Source organism: Lontra canadensis, unplaced genomic scaffold (assembly GCF_010015895.1).
Source record: "Lontra canadensis isolate GAN:19392208 unplaced genomic scaffold, GSC_riverotter_1.0 scaffold4, whole genome shotgun sequence".
NCBI lineage: Eukaryota > Metazoa > Chordata > Mammalia > Carnivora > Mustelidae > Lontra > Lontra canadensis.
In genome coordinates, this window is record NW_022630998.1 from 31,385,571 (window position 1) to 31,402,378 (window position 16,808).

Consider the following 16,808-nt stretch of genomic DNA (forward strand, 5'->3'; position numbering starts at 1 on the left):
ACTTTTTCATTAGACATACACATTCTGAAAATCAAAGCATTTAACTTTATTTGCTGGATTGTTTTAAAGTTATGACAACTTTTAGGAATGACAAATTTTAGGTGCATTATTTTCCCTAGGCAAGTAATACAGTTTGTGAGAAATAAACTCAAAGACCAAGGTGCTTGTGGGAAACTGGTGAGGCACAGTTACTCTACACATGCTTTGGGGGCATATTCGGGTTTATATTTACTTTGGATATTGTCATTTACCCATATCAGAGCTTCTTTCTCCCTCTTTCTCTACCCATTTCTCAAATCTATATTATTGCACTAGTCTGATTTTACCTAGGGTTGGATGGACCGAAGTTCTCCAGAGAACTCCTGGCATTTAGGCAGGAATGCAGAACCCCATTAGTCGGGGGTAGGTAGAGGAGTTACAATGGGACTACAATAAAGTTCCTAGTGTGAAAGAGAAGAAAAACCCATCCAAATCAGTGAAAAATAGATTTTTTGAAGTAAAGGCTATTTATTATTTATTTTCTAAATAACTTACAAGATAAAAGAAAAAAAGATATTTTTAAAGAATATGTCGATTAGTTTAAAAAATATAAGTCATTATTCGCCCATGGTTATGGGTCTTAACCATAGTTTACATTATGGAAATAATAGGTGGACCCAAAATTTGAAGATATGTTTGGGGAATATTAGTAGGCTCCTTTTTTTACAGGGAAACAATCATTATAAAATAGTTTCTCAGCCAGAATGACACACTACAACTGTATTACTGCAACATGACAAATTTATGGAATCTAAATCAGTAAGTTTTAACCATAGAGATAAATTCTGAGGGATGAGGAATTTATGAACTCAGTACACCATGCTAAGTTACAGGAATCACAGTGAAAGATCTTCACTATTTTTTGCCCCTTGCTCTACCATAAGGTTGGGAAAGACCAATACTCTATGGGCACCTGAGTGGCACAGTTGGTTAAGCATCTGACATTAGCTCAGGTCATGATCTCAGGGTCCTATCCAGACCTGCATTGAGCTCTGTGTGGGGGGTCTGCACCTAGCAGGGAGTCTGCTTGTCCCTCTCCCTTTCTGCTTGTCCTTCTCCCTCTGTACCTCCACCTGCTTGTGCTCTTTCCCTCTCAAATAAATAAATCTTAAAAAAAAAAAAAAGAAAGAAAGTAAAAAAAGAAAAAGACTGATATTCTAAACTCTTATGAGCCATTTTTTTCTTTATTCATTCTATTGGTTTTAAAAATTATCTCCCCTTCCATCTTGTACCTTGTGCCATAATTTCTACATAATAGAATTCCCACTATGAGTACTGTTCAATTATTAGTGACCTAAGGAAAGACAATGTAAATGTTTTGGAAAAGGTTCCTCAAGTAAGTCTGTAACTGAAAGGATGGAGAAAGGAAATCACAGTTGACTTTCATGGTTCAGGAGCACTCTAGGTCAGTTTCTAATGTTCTAGATTCCATGAAGCTATGTGACTGCTTCACAAGTTTTATTAATTCTGTGATTTCCACTATGCATGCAGAAAGGTAGGAGAACAATGTCCTCACATCGATACTATTTTTTCTTTTTTCCTTTTAATTCCCATTGGTTATTGGTAAATAATTTTAAAGTCAGTCTTGAATTCTTTTCTCAACACCATTTCAGTATTTCTACAATTCTGAAACTAGCACTTCAAAGGGTAGGAGATATAAAAGATGTGGTGGTGTTATATAGATAACTCCCAAGTTATCTTGGGAAGTTGGCCTGGTCTGTCTTTGAGTTCCATCCAAACACTGATGTGCAGGTGTGGGATGCAGAGGGCTCTCCTTTCAAAGAAGGACATGCTACCCAGACAAGGGAAGTGTTGTGATTTTCAGGGATGCCTCAGCTGATAAGTGCCACCTCTCCAGAGATCATGTCCTCCCTAAGGCAGATTGGGTGAGGCTTTGTCAGGCCTGCCCTGGGGCTGTCTTCTTTCTTTGTACAATCCTACTTCTTCTTTCCTTTCACAGAGCTGATGACGCCTAGTAAACATTTCACACTCAGCTCAGACTCTGCTTTCAGAGAATCTCGCATTTAACAACAGGCAAGTCTACAGGATCTGGAGGCTTTTCCAGTCAAAGTCTATATGATCTAAGACAGAATTTTGAAACTTTCCTTATCCCGAATCTACGTATCTTTTTAAAAAATAATTTTTCTTTTGTTTGGTTGTAGTTTTAATTTTTGGTTTATTTTTGTTTGTTGGGGAGTTTTGTTTGTATATTGGGAACAATTCTAGGAAGCTCTTTATTTAAAAACTTGAAAAGAGTAAAATGCTGATTTCCCCGAATAACTTCCATTATTATAGAAACAATATATTCCCACTGAAAAATAAATTTGCTTCTATCACATGAAGTAATTTATAGTTAAAGGACTTGTACATGCAATATAAGGAGTAAACTCTCTTTTTCTATGTGAAATCTATGGATATTTAAATCTTCTAAGAAGTTGGTCAAATAGATAATCTTTTGAAGTGGACACATAGTTTCCATTTTTCTCCACCTCCAAATGATATATGATTCTTTCTTCTCCATTTCTTTTTTTTTTTAATTAAATATTTTTATTTATTTATTTGGCAGAGAGAGACAAAGCGGGAGAGGGGACACAAGCAGGGAGAATGGGAAAGGGAGAAGCAGGCTTCCCGCTGAGATGGGAGCCCTATGATGCAGGGCTCGATCCCAGGACCCTGGGATCTTGACCTGAGCCAAAGGCAGACACTTAAGGACTGAGCTGCCCAGGCGCCCCATCTCTTTTCCATTTCTTACTGCATCCAGCTTGGGTCAGTCCTTCATCAGTTCCCACTTGGATCCTTGTTTATAATAACCCCTCCACCTCCCTGCCTCTATCCACTCTTCCATCTCTTCTTCACAAAACAAGAGTGGTTTTTCTAAATTGCAAATCTGCTCAGGTAATTCCTCTGCTTAAAATCCTTCAGTGGCTTCCCACAGCTACTCAAGGATTTAAAATCCATTTTTTTCCCCATAGTATTCCTACAAAAGTCTTCATGAATCAGTCTTTGCTTACTCTCCAGCTTTATCTCCACAACTATCTCCAGTTTTTCCACTTCAGGCAAATTCCTTGTAGCTTCTGAAATGTGTGCAATCTCTCTTCCCTTTCTGCCTTTGTACCTGCAGCTCCCTTTGTTGAAATGTCCATCCCCACTTTTAAAAATTATTATTTTTTTAATTAAGCTTTTTTTTTTTTTTTTAAGGTCTTTATTTATTTGAGAGAGCGGGCTTGTGCATCCAGTGGGGAGGGGCAGAGGAAGAGAGACAGGCAGACTCCCCAGTGAGCATGGAGCCCCACACAGGGCTGAATCTCACAACATCTGGATCATGACCTGAGCTGAAATAGAGAGTCTGGAATCTTGGGACGCCTGAGGGGCTCAATTGGTTGAGTGTCCGCCTTTGGCTTCAGTCGTGATCCTGGGATTGACGTTGCAATGAAGCCTTGCGTGGGGCTCTGCTTAGTGGGGAGTCTGCTCCCTCTCCCTTTGCCTGCCACTCTACCTGCTTGTGCTCTCTCTGTTAAATAAATGAATAAAATGTTTAAAAGAAAAAGAGAGAGAGAGAGAGAGTTTGGAGCTCAACTAATTGAGCCACCTGGTTGCTCTGAGCTAAACCTTATTCTACAGTCCAGGCTCCGTGCAAACAACAAGCAAGCTCTAGGGAGTAGTTCTCCACGCCCCCAGAGTACCCACTGCCACTAACATCTTTCATAGCACTTAGAAGACCATACTGAAATATAAGACTCCTCTTTAGATTATGAGATTCTCAAAGAAAGAAACTTTATCTGTAAATCCTCAGCACTTAGCCCAGTACCCAGCTCATGATAAGTCCTTAGTAAAGTTTTGTACTTTTCTTTTATGGTAGCTACTGCTTCTAACAGATTTTTGCATCCCCTCCATTGCTTAGCAAAATGCTGTGTTTGCTCGATACTACATACTGTAGGTGCTCAATGAATGTTTGTTGAGTGGATAACTATATTGCTGTTGTTTTTAGTATTACCATTCTATCTTCAATAAAAGCTTAAAAGATTCCAATTACCAGAAGTAGCTTAGAAAAACATTTTAAGTGTTGATTGACCAATAGAAGTCTCTGAAGATTTTATTTCACTCTAGAGCAGTTGCCTAAACCATGAACTACAAGCTAATAGTATTCACAGGAGAGAGACTTCATCTATTTGCCTAGATCGTCTGTGATATTAGCTATGCAAATAAATATTTTGATTGTTCATTTGGGAGAAGAGGATTACTTGATGACTGTCTTGAAGTATATGCAGGCTTATTATGAGGAGGAGGATGACTTAATTTTTTTCCCATTGCCTTGCCGATTCAATGAGGAAAGGTACTTCACATTGTATTAACAGTTAAGGATAAGAATTTCTTTGCTGTGGAATTAAGGGACATTCTGGAAACTCCCTCTTTGCAGATATGACTAAATGACATCAAAATTCTTGTTTTCACCTTTGAATCCATGAAATTTGAAACAATGTCAACACGGTGGCCAACTGCCACCATTACACAGAGGCTATTGAATTAGGCATTACCTTCTCTAGTTGCTAAATTCAGGTAAGAAATAGCAGACACATGCTATCAGTATAGGACCATTTTGTACTCCGCTAGAGAATCACAGTATTATCCTTGCAGTTATACCTCACTAGGGAGACAAGAACCAGGAAAAGTTAAGTTCTAGTAAAAGGCAGCTTATTCTATGTTATATAAATTATAAGAGCGGAGAATTCAAAGGAGTTAGGAGTTGGAGAGGAATAGGGAAAGGCATGCAGGCAAGGGGAACTGCATGTACAAAGTGATATAGTGTTGACAGATGTGCCAGGTATATTTCAGAGGTAACAGACCACGTAGGGCATACACCAACTCTGAGAAAGAAAACATTTATAAACATTCACTAAGCACATATGATATGCTAAGCTCTTTGCTAGACCCAGTACATGCATTTTCTCATTCAGTCCTCATAATAACCCTAACATATAGGAGTAACATGTCAGTGTACAGTTGACAAAACTGAGGCACAGAGAAGTTAAATGACTTGGCTAAGATCCCACAGCTAATGACAGAGCAGGGAATCCAGTTTGTCCGACTTCAGCTACTGGAACTAAAATTTAATTCCAGAAACACTAGTAATCACTTCCCAAAGGCAAAATACACACTGAGGTAGGAATTGTAAGGCTTGAGAGCAGGGAAATATCTTCTTCAAAAATATATTCATACAAGGCTCAACATATAGGTATTGTGTAAGCATCTGTGAATGGATATGCTATTTTCAAGGAGTAAATACTCGTAGGGAAAACAGACAGGCTTAAATAACTATAACTTACTGAAGACTGTAGGGACTGATGAATCAGACTGGATAAAAATTGGAGGGGAGAGAAAATCATCCTATAAGCAGTGAGGAGGCACTGAGGTTTTCGAGCAGGAAAGTGACATAATGAAAGCTTATTACTGAAAACTAATCTGCTGACTGTGTGCCACTTGTTTTCCTTATTGTCAGCAACACTAAGCCACTTGGAACTCCAAGTCAGTCAGATCTGTGGTGATACAAAAGAGGAGAAAATATATCTCTTTCATGTCCTGCTCACCAGAATTGCTAAATTGGTTTAGATGCTGGAACAATAAATTGGAGTAAGAGCAGAAGCCTAAAATCTGAAGGTGTGCTGATGCTCTCTGTCCAATTACTACTGTTTCTAAGAATATAAGGAGCCCTGGGTTGTAGGGGTAGAGGGTTGGAAGGATTGTATGTTGCAAATACCTAAGAGAGATAGGACCTGAAGTCATTCACATATGACTGTTTCATTAGAATTATTCATTCATTCATTCATTCATTCATCCATCCATCCAGTCAGTCAATGAATATTTGTTTATTGAGTACCACTGGGGATCTGGTACTGTTCAAGATCTGAGGACATGGACTATGCAAGCCAATAGAGAATTCAAATCATGAACAGTTTCAGATAGTGACGTGTGATGATAAATAGAATAAAACAGAACAACAGGATGAAGAGTGAAGGAGGATGGGGGAATAAACACTTAGAAAGGACTCTTAGAACTTCTCTGTGGAAATGACATTCCATCAGACTTGGGTATGAGAAAAGACAAACAGCCATGCAAAGAGCAGAAGGAAGAACATTCCAGGCAGAGGAAACAGCCAGGGCAAAGGCCCTGAGGTTGAAAGTTAGAGGAAGACACAGCAAGAATGGTATTTTGCCATTAGTCACATTCAGAACTCTGAAAAGCATATCTGAAATACTTCCTTTTCCAATATTACATCACTAAAATATTTTAACAATGAACAACTTGATGATTCTCATTATTAACTGTCTTCCATCTGAAAAAAGTGGATACAAAAAAAATTGAGTATAAAATGACAACAAAAGGGAAATAAAGAGTTGTAGATGATAAGGAGTCAAAATATGGGTGAAGGGTTTTAGATGATCATCTTGTGGAGGGGGGTGGTGGTGACGGTTGGAATGAAAGGCTGAATATCACATACTATTTATTAATTTAATAAATCTGTCTTGATGTCAATGTAATCGAATGTTGCCACAAAATAATGGTCTCCTGCTACTACATAAATGTTGAAGCCAAGCTCTGATGTTTATTTTCAAGACAGGAGACATTGATCCTTCACTAATAGAATATTACAAGTTTATTTCTATTATGCTAAGTAACCAAAGTTGATTTCATTGTTTGATTTGATGGATGTTGGTGCTATCAGAGTTCAAAATGGTCTTGGATTAGGAGGCTATAAGGATGATTTTTTCCCCCTAATTAGACATCCTTGGATTTCATTCTAACATAAAATCAATAAAGGAAAATTTTAGGGATACTTAGTCGCTGGGATACTTCTTCTGATACCCCAAGGATTCCAACTAGTTGGCACAAGACTGTTGTCCCCTGGGATTAAAGATACTCTAGAGCCAGACAGTAAGTGAATTGGATGGAGCCCCACCCAATTGGAAAGGCAACAGGAAAAGTGATGGGAGGAAAAAGACAGCTACAACAATAGAAGGAGGAAGTGAAGCCAAAAAAAACAAGAGAAGAAGGAAAGGTAACAGTGAACTACAATAATCCACCAGGAAAAGAAAACCACACAAGAAAGGAAACGCCAAAAAACAAAACCCAAAACAACAACAAAAACAACCCCCAAAAGGAATTGTAATCTGCTTATTTAGATGAAGGGACCAATTTTTGACCATTTCCAGAGGTAGGACACATATTTACAGTGATCCAGTGACTGAAGGGTGATGTAATCCAGTGATCCAAGTCTCCCTTTTCCTAAGCAGAATGCAAAGTAAAACAAAGCTCTTGGTTTTTAGGTTTTATCTATCACAGATTTCAGAGCCACATAGATCTGGGAAATGTGATTAACTGAAAGGAATGAACTAGGTGAAGACTGGAAAGAAGACACGACCGGAGCAACCTAGTAGGAATCCAGAGAACATGCATCTGTTTCAAATATCAAGAGCATTAGATTCATACCAAATCGTTTCTTCTTTTAATATCCTATAGTGAGCCAAGGCATTCACTTTACGATAGTCAAAATGGGAGGAAATGATGTATTTGATAAAGGCCAAAGCTGAAATAAAGCAGGGTGTGGCTTGGTGTTTCTGATTTTGCCTCATCAGGAGGTTTGGGTGTAAGAACAGAATTCTCTGCTGCTTACCATGCTGAAGCAAGATCCCATAAAACCTGCCTGAGTGGTCCTGCCTGTATTTAATCTAACCTGAATTCACAGAGAAGTTTGTATGTCTAAAATCAAGGTACACAAAAAAGTAAATATTAAGGGGCAAGTGTGGTTGGAAGGATCTCTGTATGGAATTCTGAGAGGGCCTGAAGAGACAGGGCACATGAGTGTGAATTACAATCCCGCCATTCACTAGTTGTGTGAACCACCAAAATTTGTGAATAATACCCACCTCAAAGGATTATGAAGATTGCTGAGTGAGATACACTATATAAAGCACTTTACATAGTACATGGTGCATTGTAAATCTTGGTAAATGTCAGTATTGTTAATACTTAAGAAGTCTGTGGCATGGTTTGTAAGAACTGAATCTTGTGTAGTTGAACCATATAACACTGCTGAACAATCATTTTTTTTTTAAAGATTTTATTTATTCATTTGACAGACAGAGATCACAAGTAGGCAGAGAGGCAGGCAGAGAGAGAGGAGGAAGCAGGCTCCCCGCTGAGCAGAAAGCCCCATGTGGGGCTCAATCCCAGCACCCTGGGATCATGACCTGAGCTGAAGGCAGAGGCTTTAACCCACTGAGCCACCCAGGTGCTCCCAATCAAACATTTTTAAAAAAGATTTTATTTGTTTATTTGAGAGAGAAAGCAGGGGGGAGAGCAGAGAGAGAGGGAGAAGCAGACTCCCCACTGAGCAGGGAGTCAGATGTGGGGCTTGATCCCAGGACCCTGAGATCATGACCTGAGCTAAAGGGAGGTGCTTAACCGACTGAGCCACCCAAGTGCCCCTCAAACATTTTTTGACTTACAAACATAGCAGTTTCATATAGTTCATTCTAGTATGTTCCCATGAAACCTCCTTATTTTTCTCACTTTTGTCTTTTGACAGGGATTGGTGGGAAAAAAAACCAGGAAGCAGGAAAAGAGAGGAAGAACACATAAAAGAAGAAATGGAAAGGTAGGAGGTTATGTAGTAAAGCCCTTTGGAGCATCTGACACAGGGTAGAAGCCCAGGAGATACAATCCTGTCCCCCTTCTCCTCCTCTGCTCTTCCACCTCCTCTCACAGTCCTTTAGTGAGCTTAGGAAGTTCTTGAGACATGGATGTGACATACGTCTCCTTCTGCCACAAACGACAAATGCCCCTCCCCCTTTCTAAAGTCTTTATTTATTTATTTGAGAGAGAGAGAGAGAGAGAGATAGAGATAGACAGCATGAGCTGGGGGAGAGGCAGAGGGAGAAGGAGAAGCAGACTGTCCAGGGAGCCCGATATGGAACTCCATCCCAGGACCCTGGAATCATGACCTCGGCCAAAGGCAGATGCTTAACTGACTGAGCTACCCAGGCACCCACAAATGCTCTTTTAAAATGAAGAAAACAACCAAACTATTGAACAGAGCTGGTACCCCCTAAAAGGACACAAGAGCCAAGGCAAGAACAAAGTAAGGAGTGTAGGAAAGTTGGGATATAGGGAAACTCTTCCAGAGGCATAGGAGAAAGTACCCAGAACTGGATTCTTCTTTGACTACCCTTCTCTGTAGTCTACTTACTTGCCTTAGAAGAGTGAGCTCTTTTTCTACCTCCACCCTAGAATATGAACCAGACAGAAAAGCCAGAGTAAATGGATACAATATCTCTGAAGCCTCTAATTTCTGGGCACCTCAGCCTCAAATGCTGTACCAAAGAATATTCCATGGGTCAGTGTCCTTGGCCAAAACTCTCCTTAACCCAGAGTAATACCTTTAGCAAAGTTAACAACTTTAGCCCTGAGTAGTATCCATACGACTAGAGACAGTGATTAAGGTTCTCCTCAAGAACAAAAAATCCCATGACTGTTAGAGGGAGCATAGGGTAGGAGGTAAGCATAGAGCAGTAGCAGCAGACCATAACACAAAAACATATTATTTCTTAACTTTCTTAACATTGGACTATGATACCATAGACAACTTGGGTCTTAGAAGCTGAGTGAGTGTAATGGAGATTTGCCATGAAGTAGTCAATAGCTTAGCATCATGTGGCAGGGAATCCTTTTATCTTCTGCCTCAAGAATTTAGGTCCAAGGAAAAAGACCTGAAGAGTTTGGAAAACTGATGTTAATGAGATTATAGAATTATTTGTCTGACGAATGTGGTTAGTAAATGTATAATCTAATGATGATAATGCTAGCTGATAGTAGTTGCCACCAAAGAATACTTATAAATCTTCACGTACTGCCATATATAGGATGGAGACCAGCTGGTTTCAAAGACTGAGTACCCCTAAACAAAAAGTTTGATGTACCCTCTAAATCTTTGGCAGGTACACATGACCTTGGTAAGATTGTTTCTATCATACAGCTCATTATTGGCAATGGCTATATTCAGCACCTATCTTGAATATATTTTTAATACAGCTAAATAAGTTAAAAATGTATCCTAACCCCTTACATTTGAAATTATATGAAGATAAATAAAACACAATAGTGGCATAATTTGTCACCTTCTTTTTTTGCCATACTTCATTGAGAGGACCCAATTATGTTGGAAAATTATGAAAAACAATGTAGTAGGTTTTTTTTTTACCCCTATGTTTCCATTCTCAACAGAAGGAAATGACACTGCATGGAATGTTGCACAGCCTCCTTCTTGAGACTGGGGCTTTTGTCAAATTCAAGAGTGCAAAGACATCATATTGGCATAACCTTAGGAGGTGAAAAAACATTGTGAAGATTTAGGAATTCACTAAAAAAAATACAGTAATACTTTTGAATAAAGAACACTCTTTGGCACACTTCCTATTACATAACTTTCAACATTTAATGACAAAAATCCAGCCAGTGAATACTGCAACACTTGGAATTTGTTTTGCAAAATGTGCTAAAGTGTGTGAAATTGCAATACATGGTAGCCCTACTTTTTTCACTTTTCATCATCTCCAGCTTATGTATGATTTTTTTTATAACAAGATTATTTTATTTTTTTCCAAGTTACTAAATTTCAAATCTTGCTGGTGCTAAAAAGGACGAGGCACTCTAGAGAGATGGCAAGGTTTAGAACCTTATCTGTACACTCTCTCTCCTAACCCATTCGTAAATGTTTAGGAATAGCTAAGTTGGAAATTCAAAAATCTAGGGCAATAGGTTAAGAAAACAGTCATTGCCTCAGATTAACTGATGTTAAACCAATAACAGTGTCAAATAATGTTAATTTGAGGTTCCATTTCATTTATCATTCCGATATAAGAGACCACATTGCATAGTATTACTGTTGTAATGACTGTGTTCATTGAGTTACTTTGGTACATGGCAGGTAAGCAGTTTGTGGATCTAAGCATGCTAGTCTCTTCTCCCTGGGAGTGAAGTTTCATACAGTAGTTTGAGTGACAAACATCTCAGAGCTTGCTCACATTCCTCTGTAGAATAGTCACTTTTGAGAGAAAGAGGTGCGGCTTCGTGGCCTGAGAACAGGACTGTCAGCCAGGAACACAGAGTTCTCATCCAGGAACTATTTCTGTTTTCTTTAGAGATCAGATCATGCTAATAAATCTTTTCAGGACTCAGTTTACCCAGTTAAGAAAGCTGGTTAAGAAAATGTAATAATAGGGATATATTGAGTATTAATAAATGGGTATCGGTTAAATGATTTGAAATGAAAAGTGGTATGAATGTAAGTTTTTTTTTAATGAACTAGTTTATGAAACAAATAAATAATAGAAAAAATTTTGTCCTTTGGAAAAATTACCTCAAAACAAGGAAATTACTTTTAATGAATTTTAATGTTTAAACAGTTTAATTTTTCTAAATAAATATTTTCCTATTCTAGATTGATTTCTTTCTTTCTTTCTTTCTTTCTCTCTCTTCCTTCCTTCCTTCCTCCCTCCCTCCCTCCCTTCCTTTCTTTCTATCTTTCTTTCTTTCTTCCTTCCTTCCTTTCTGATTTTATTTCCAACCTGAGGGGCTAGAACTCACAACCCTGAGATCAAGAGTCTCATGCTCCACTGAATGACCCAGCTAGGTGCCTCTAACTATTTTCCTTTTTAAAATTAACATGCTAAGTATTCTATGTGTTGTAAATAATTAAATTCATCATTAGTTTCTACTTAAACATAAAGAAGTAGTTTCTGTGTTCTATATAGCAAAGGGAAATCCTTTCTGAAGTCCCATGCACTATAAGAATAAACTATAAGTTTAATAACTTAATGTCTAACAGAAAAAATTAAGATCAAAGAAATGTATAGTCAGTCTAGAGTTTTAGCAGGGTGGTACAACAAACTACCTGTTTTGAACTGATAAAGACTTCTTCAAAGAATAAGATACAGGTTCCAAAAAGACAAAATTGTGCAAATGTACACAAACAAAACCAGGACAGGGGGAGAAAGACCTAATGAGTGAGTAATTGTGGTGTTTTATATCTGAAAGAATAAGATATAAAGGAAAAAAAAATCAACTTCAAATGCAAATTTTCATTCTGGTGGCTAGTCAGCATTCCCCTATCCTAAATCCAGCCCCCCAAATTAATTAGCCTTATGTGTGAGGTTGAAAAACAAAACAATAACTTCCAAAAAAATATATTGCGGTTCTTCATAAGAAGATTTAAATCTCCTATCTTCCCCTTTCTTAAAAATGAAAACAAAACAATGGATCTTCAGTTCTGTGTCTGGGATCTCAAATTTGGCTGTGAATATGTGTTTCAAATCTCATTAATTACAATATTGGCCCCATGAGATACAGTTGCTGATGCAAAGAACAGTCTTTGTACTCAAAATAATTTGAACAAGGGCAAAGAAGCATTTTACTTACATGTGTAAACATTAAGAGGAAAATAAAACAGAGATGGTTCAGATGGCTGCTGAGATATTTTAATGATAATTGATTTGACTACCACTGAAGCTTTAAGGTTACCATGTATAGGAATAGTCATGTTTTGACTTAGTATATTTGTTGGATAACAACACTCCTGTGAAGTTAACTCTGACATTAACTTGGCAAGTTCTGAACTAAGACCTTTTAGCATTTTATTCCTTCTAGATACTAAGACCAAATTGTTCTGAATTCCATACCCTACTGTGCCAATCTATTATTTATTTTCTAAATATCAGAAAAGATGCCATTACTCAAAAGACTCTTCCATGTAATAAATCTGAGTAAAAACTAATCAAATGAATAAAAGGCAGCAGTAGACAGGAAATAGCTTCTCTTGTTTTCTCTGTTTTCCTTTCTCTTTAGGAAATAGTAAATTAAACCATAGCTACTTGTGGTCTTGTACTATAAGAACACACGTGGTCTTACATTTTCATCCTATTAACAAATTTGTTGGCTCAGTGGGTAGAAAGTAAAGCCCTCTGTAAAGATGTCTTAATGCCTTACAGGGGAAGGGTCATCTGTTACATATAACCACAACCTAAAAATCTTGCTGAGATCTGATGGTGTCCACTGGCTGTCTTTAAATGGATACTGTAGGGGCGCCTGAGTGGCTCAGTCAAGTGTCTGCCTTTGGCTCAGGTCATGATCTTTGGATCCTGGGATTGAGCCCCATATCTGGCTCCTTGCTCAGCGGGGAGTCAGCTTCTTCCTCTCCCTCTGCTCCTCCCTCTGCTCTTGTTCTCTCGCTCTCTCTCTCTTTCTTCCCCTCTCTCTAATAAATAAATAAATAATCGTTAAAAAAAAGATGGGTACTTAAGAGCAAAGTTAAGCAGCCCTAGTTCCATAAAAGAACCACTTGGAGCTTACAAAAAATACAAATCCCGGCGTCCATCCACAAAGTTTCTGAGTTAGTTCATTTGAGGTGGGGTCCAGATCTTGTATTTAAAACAAAAGTCAACAAAAAATAAATCCTCCTAGGGTAATTCTAATGTGCCATGACTAAGAACCATAGAGAATCCCAACAACAGAGCAAGGATAATAAGTAATTTGTTTTTAGATAACAGTACAAGGCCCACTCTAGGTCTTTAATGAAAATTTACTTTGGTCCAAGTGTGGACAGGAACATGGACTAGCAGCTGCATAGCTCTCTCCTTGACTGCATTGTCTAAGCAGTCACTTATAGGGAGTGTTCTATGGGTCATGAAGCCTTGAGATGCTGATAATTTTCTGGGTTAAAGCCAATGGAAGTTGATAATTGAACAACAAATTACATATGCTAACTCTGAAGGTAGTCTGTAAACAGTGGCAGCAAAAGTTCATCAAAAGAGAGACTTACTTGCTAAGCATCACTCCTGCTTCTCCTGAGTCCATGAATGCCTTGTATCCACCACCAAATCCCTACAGTTCATTGTAAACAGAAAGAGGGATTTTGAATTAGAAATGGCAAATTACTTCTCTTGGAAACTAATCAGCTTAAGCCTATGTGATCCCCCCCCCTTTTCTTCATCCTCACTTCTATGGGATGAATTTTTGTCCTTTTAATAAAAGCACTTTTATTTTTCTTAAATCTTTCTATCATGATGTCAGTCCTCTTGTTTTTGCCATCTTCTTTTGCTTTCATATTGTTTTCTTCATTTAATCCTATTTCTCTTATTCTTTTCTTTTTACGCTTTCCGTTTACAATTAAAAAAAATTCTCTAAACTAGAATAGCAGGTCCTTCATTTTTTCCCAGTTTTTGATTTTTGTTTGGTTGCCAACCCCTTTTCTCAGTCTCTGTCTTTCTTACTGACTGCCCTTCCTTAACCTTCTGTTGATGTTTCATTTCTGTCATTTGTTGTCAATGGCCATATAAACCCATTTCTTTCCATTCCATGTATCTCTGTAGCTCCATCTGCATTTTTAGGATCCTACTACTAAAAGCTTAAAGCTCTGTGTGAAAATAGAAAGGTGGCTTTCCCAATATAAATCCTATTTTCTCTCCCCTCCTATAGCTGTTCCACGTCTATTCATCCTTTCCTGATGTTTCCCCCAGTCTGACCCCCACCTGCACCCCTCTTCCTCTGTCACTCCCAGTTTGATGCCCATGTCTTCTTTCTAACCCCATTTGCACTCTGTCTGATTTTGCATCTAAGGATCTCCACAAGATAAAGGATGGAGTTCTATCAGGAGCCAGATTGTGTTTCAGAAACTTTCTGCACATTTACTGAAATGGGATTAGGGGCTTTGATCTAGAAATATTCTTAGGCAGCCTTTCAGCTCTGGCACAACTTTGCACACCTTGAAGGAGGGTTGGGGCCTACTCTGGAGGACAAGGACAGGGATGTCTTTAAAGGCCTTATGTGGCCCTTTCCACTTCAAAGGTCAGGAAGAGTAGACATCAGCGACCAAGGCTGGAAAACCAGGCCAGGTGGGGATGCCTGGAGCCCTTTTCTGCGGCATTTCAGGCAAGGGAGCTGTTGCGTGGTGTGCCACGGGGCTCCAGGCGTACGGGGGCCAGTGAGGCCCCAGGATTCCCCGGCCATCTTTGGGAGGAGGCTCACCTCTAAAAAGAGGGGAGGCAGGTCTGAGGCAGGGTGTTCCCCAGGGCAGCAGGGCGCGGCCCTAGGGGCGAGGCGACGCCACTCCAGCGGCGCCGAGGGCCGGAGGCACAGTCCCTCCCCTGGAGGAAAGGCGAGTCGCTCGGGGTCGCTCAGACAGAAGGTCGAGGGAACGGCGCGTGTGTCCCTCGCCAGCCATCCCTCTGGGAGCAGGGCGGGGGGGGGGGGCGAGGTGGGGGCGACACCCAGGGAGTAGGGCTGAGGCGGCAGAGATCAATTCAGGGTACTGGCGCAGGGTCACAGACAGGAGAGGAGCCGGAGAGGGGGCCGGTGGGGGCTCCGGAGAAGACTGGGGCCGTAGGTCTGTCTGTGTACCCGGCGGGCGCCCCGAAGTCTGGGGCCGCCACAGCTCCAGCTCCGCCGGCTCCTACCAGCGACTCCAGGCCGCACTTTCCCCTCCTCCCGGCGCCTTCTCTCCAGTGAGGAGCCGAGCGCGGGCGGCGCGGGGGGAGGGGCGGCGGCGGAGAGAACAGCCAGTTGTTTAAAATCCTTCTAGAGCAGTTTCTAATTCCCCCCTTGCGCCGGGGTTCGGAGGGGGGAGGGGGGAAAGAGAGCGGGAGGAGGGAGGAGAACGGAGAGGGAAGGAGGGAGGGAACCCGGGAGGGAGGGAAGGAGGGAGGAGACTGCCGCTTAGACTGTAGCAGCCACCGCGCGCTTCGGAAGGCCGGAGGGAGGGGGAGGCCTGTCAGTCTCGCGCGTTGCCTGGGCGAAGGGGGTGGAGCTTTGGCGTGGGGCGGCCAATAGTGGGGGTGGCTGCGTGGGTCGCCATGGGGACGGGGCTGTTCCCGGGGAGGCTGTGATGGGTTGACAGGTGCGTGACAGTGGGAGCTGCTCTCGGCACAAGCATGTACGGCAAAGGCAAGAGTAACAGCAGCGCCGTCCCGTCCGACAGCCAGGCCCGGGAGAAGTAAGTGTCTCCGCTTCTCACCCACCTCCGCCTTCACACGCGCGCACACACAAGCACGCACTCGCACACTCTCTCGGAGACACACAGACCCAGACACTCTCCGCCTGGGGAGAGCCGGGGGTGGGCTGGCAGGGGGAGGGGTACACGAGGTGGGGGCGTGCGGTGCGGGGAGCGGCTATTTCCCAGGAGGTGCTCGCGCGGGGCGGGCGGCCTTGGGGGGCTGCCTGCGGGAGGGAGCGGGTGTGCTGGGGGGCGGTGGCGGTGCTGGTGCCGAGGATGGAAACTTGTTTGGGTGATTGGGGGAAATAACCCGCGGGTTCACCCCCTCACAAAGTAACTTTAGAGCTGGGGTCCGGGGCTGCGGGGACCTGGAGCGCTGCCGAGGGTCGCGGGGAGGGCGGAGGGGGGCAGCTGCGTGGAGGAGGGCTCGCGGTAAGATTGTGGGTGTTTGGAGGGGCGGGCTGGGGTCGGGGGCAGGCAGGGAGAGGGGCGCCGCGGCCAGGGGCTCCGGCGCCGGGGCTTGGGGCCGGGATCGCCCGGTGAGGTGAGGGCGGCAGTGCCGGGCGCGCGGCGGGCGGAAGCCGGGCGCGGAGCGGCCGAGCGGGGCCCCGCGGGGCGCGGAGACGCGCGCGGGGCGCGGAGGGCGTGTGCGGGCGTGGGCCGGGTGGGCGTCGGGGCTTTCTTCAGCCGGTGAAGAGACGCGGCTTCCGTGCTGCCCAGCGCCTGGCAG

The 16,808-nt window shown here is 41.8% G+C and overlaps 1 protein-coding gene and 1 long non-coding RNA gene across 5 annotated transcripts in view; one reads left to right on the plus strand and one right to left on the minus strand.

The window, feature by feature from the left end:
* Positions 1 to 397: 397 nt before the first annotated feature.
* On the minus strand, positions 398 to 15,835 carry LOC116860988. The gene is made up of 3 exons (XR_004381387.1): positions 15,115 to 15,835; positions 13,910 to 13,971; positions 398 to 440 (listed from the first exon to the last, which is right to left on the minus strand). It is a non-coding gene; the product is annotated as an uncharacterized LOC116860988 (long non-coding RNA).
* SSBP2 (single stranded DNA binding protein 2) overlaps positions 15,787 to 16,808 on the plus strand; it is a 294,982-nt gene continuing 293,960 nt past the window's right edge. Inside the window, exon 1 of one of the 4 annotated variants that reach the window (XM_032847376.1) lies at positions 15,787 to 16,078. In XM_032847376.1, the coding sequence (XP_032703267.1) occupies positions 16,017 to 16,078 (62 nt within the window). In that variant the 5' untranslated portion in view covers positions 15,787 to 16,016. The remainder of the gene's footprint in view (positions 16,079 to 16,808) is intronic. The other 3 variants (XM_032847387.1, XM_032847369.1, XM_032847362.1) reach the window with 3 other exon arrangements.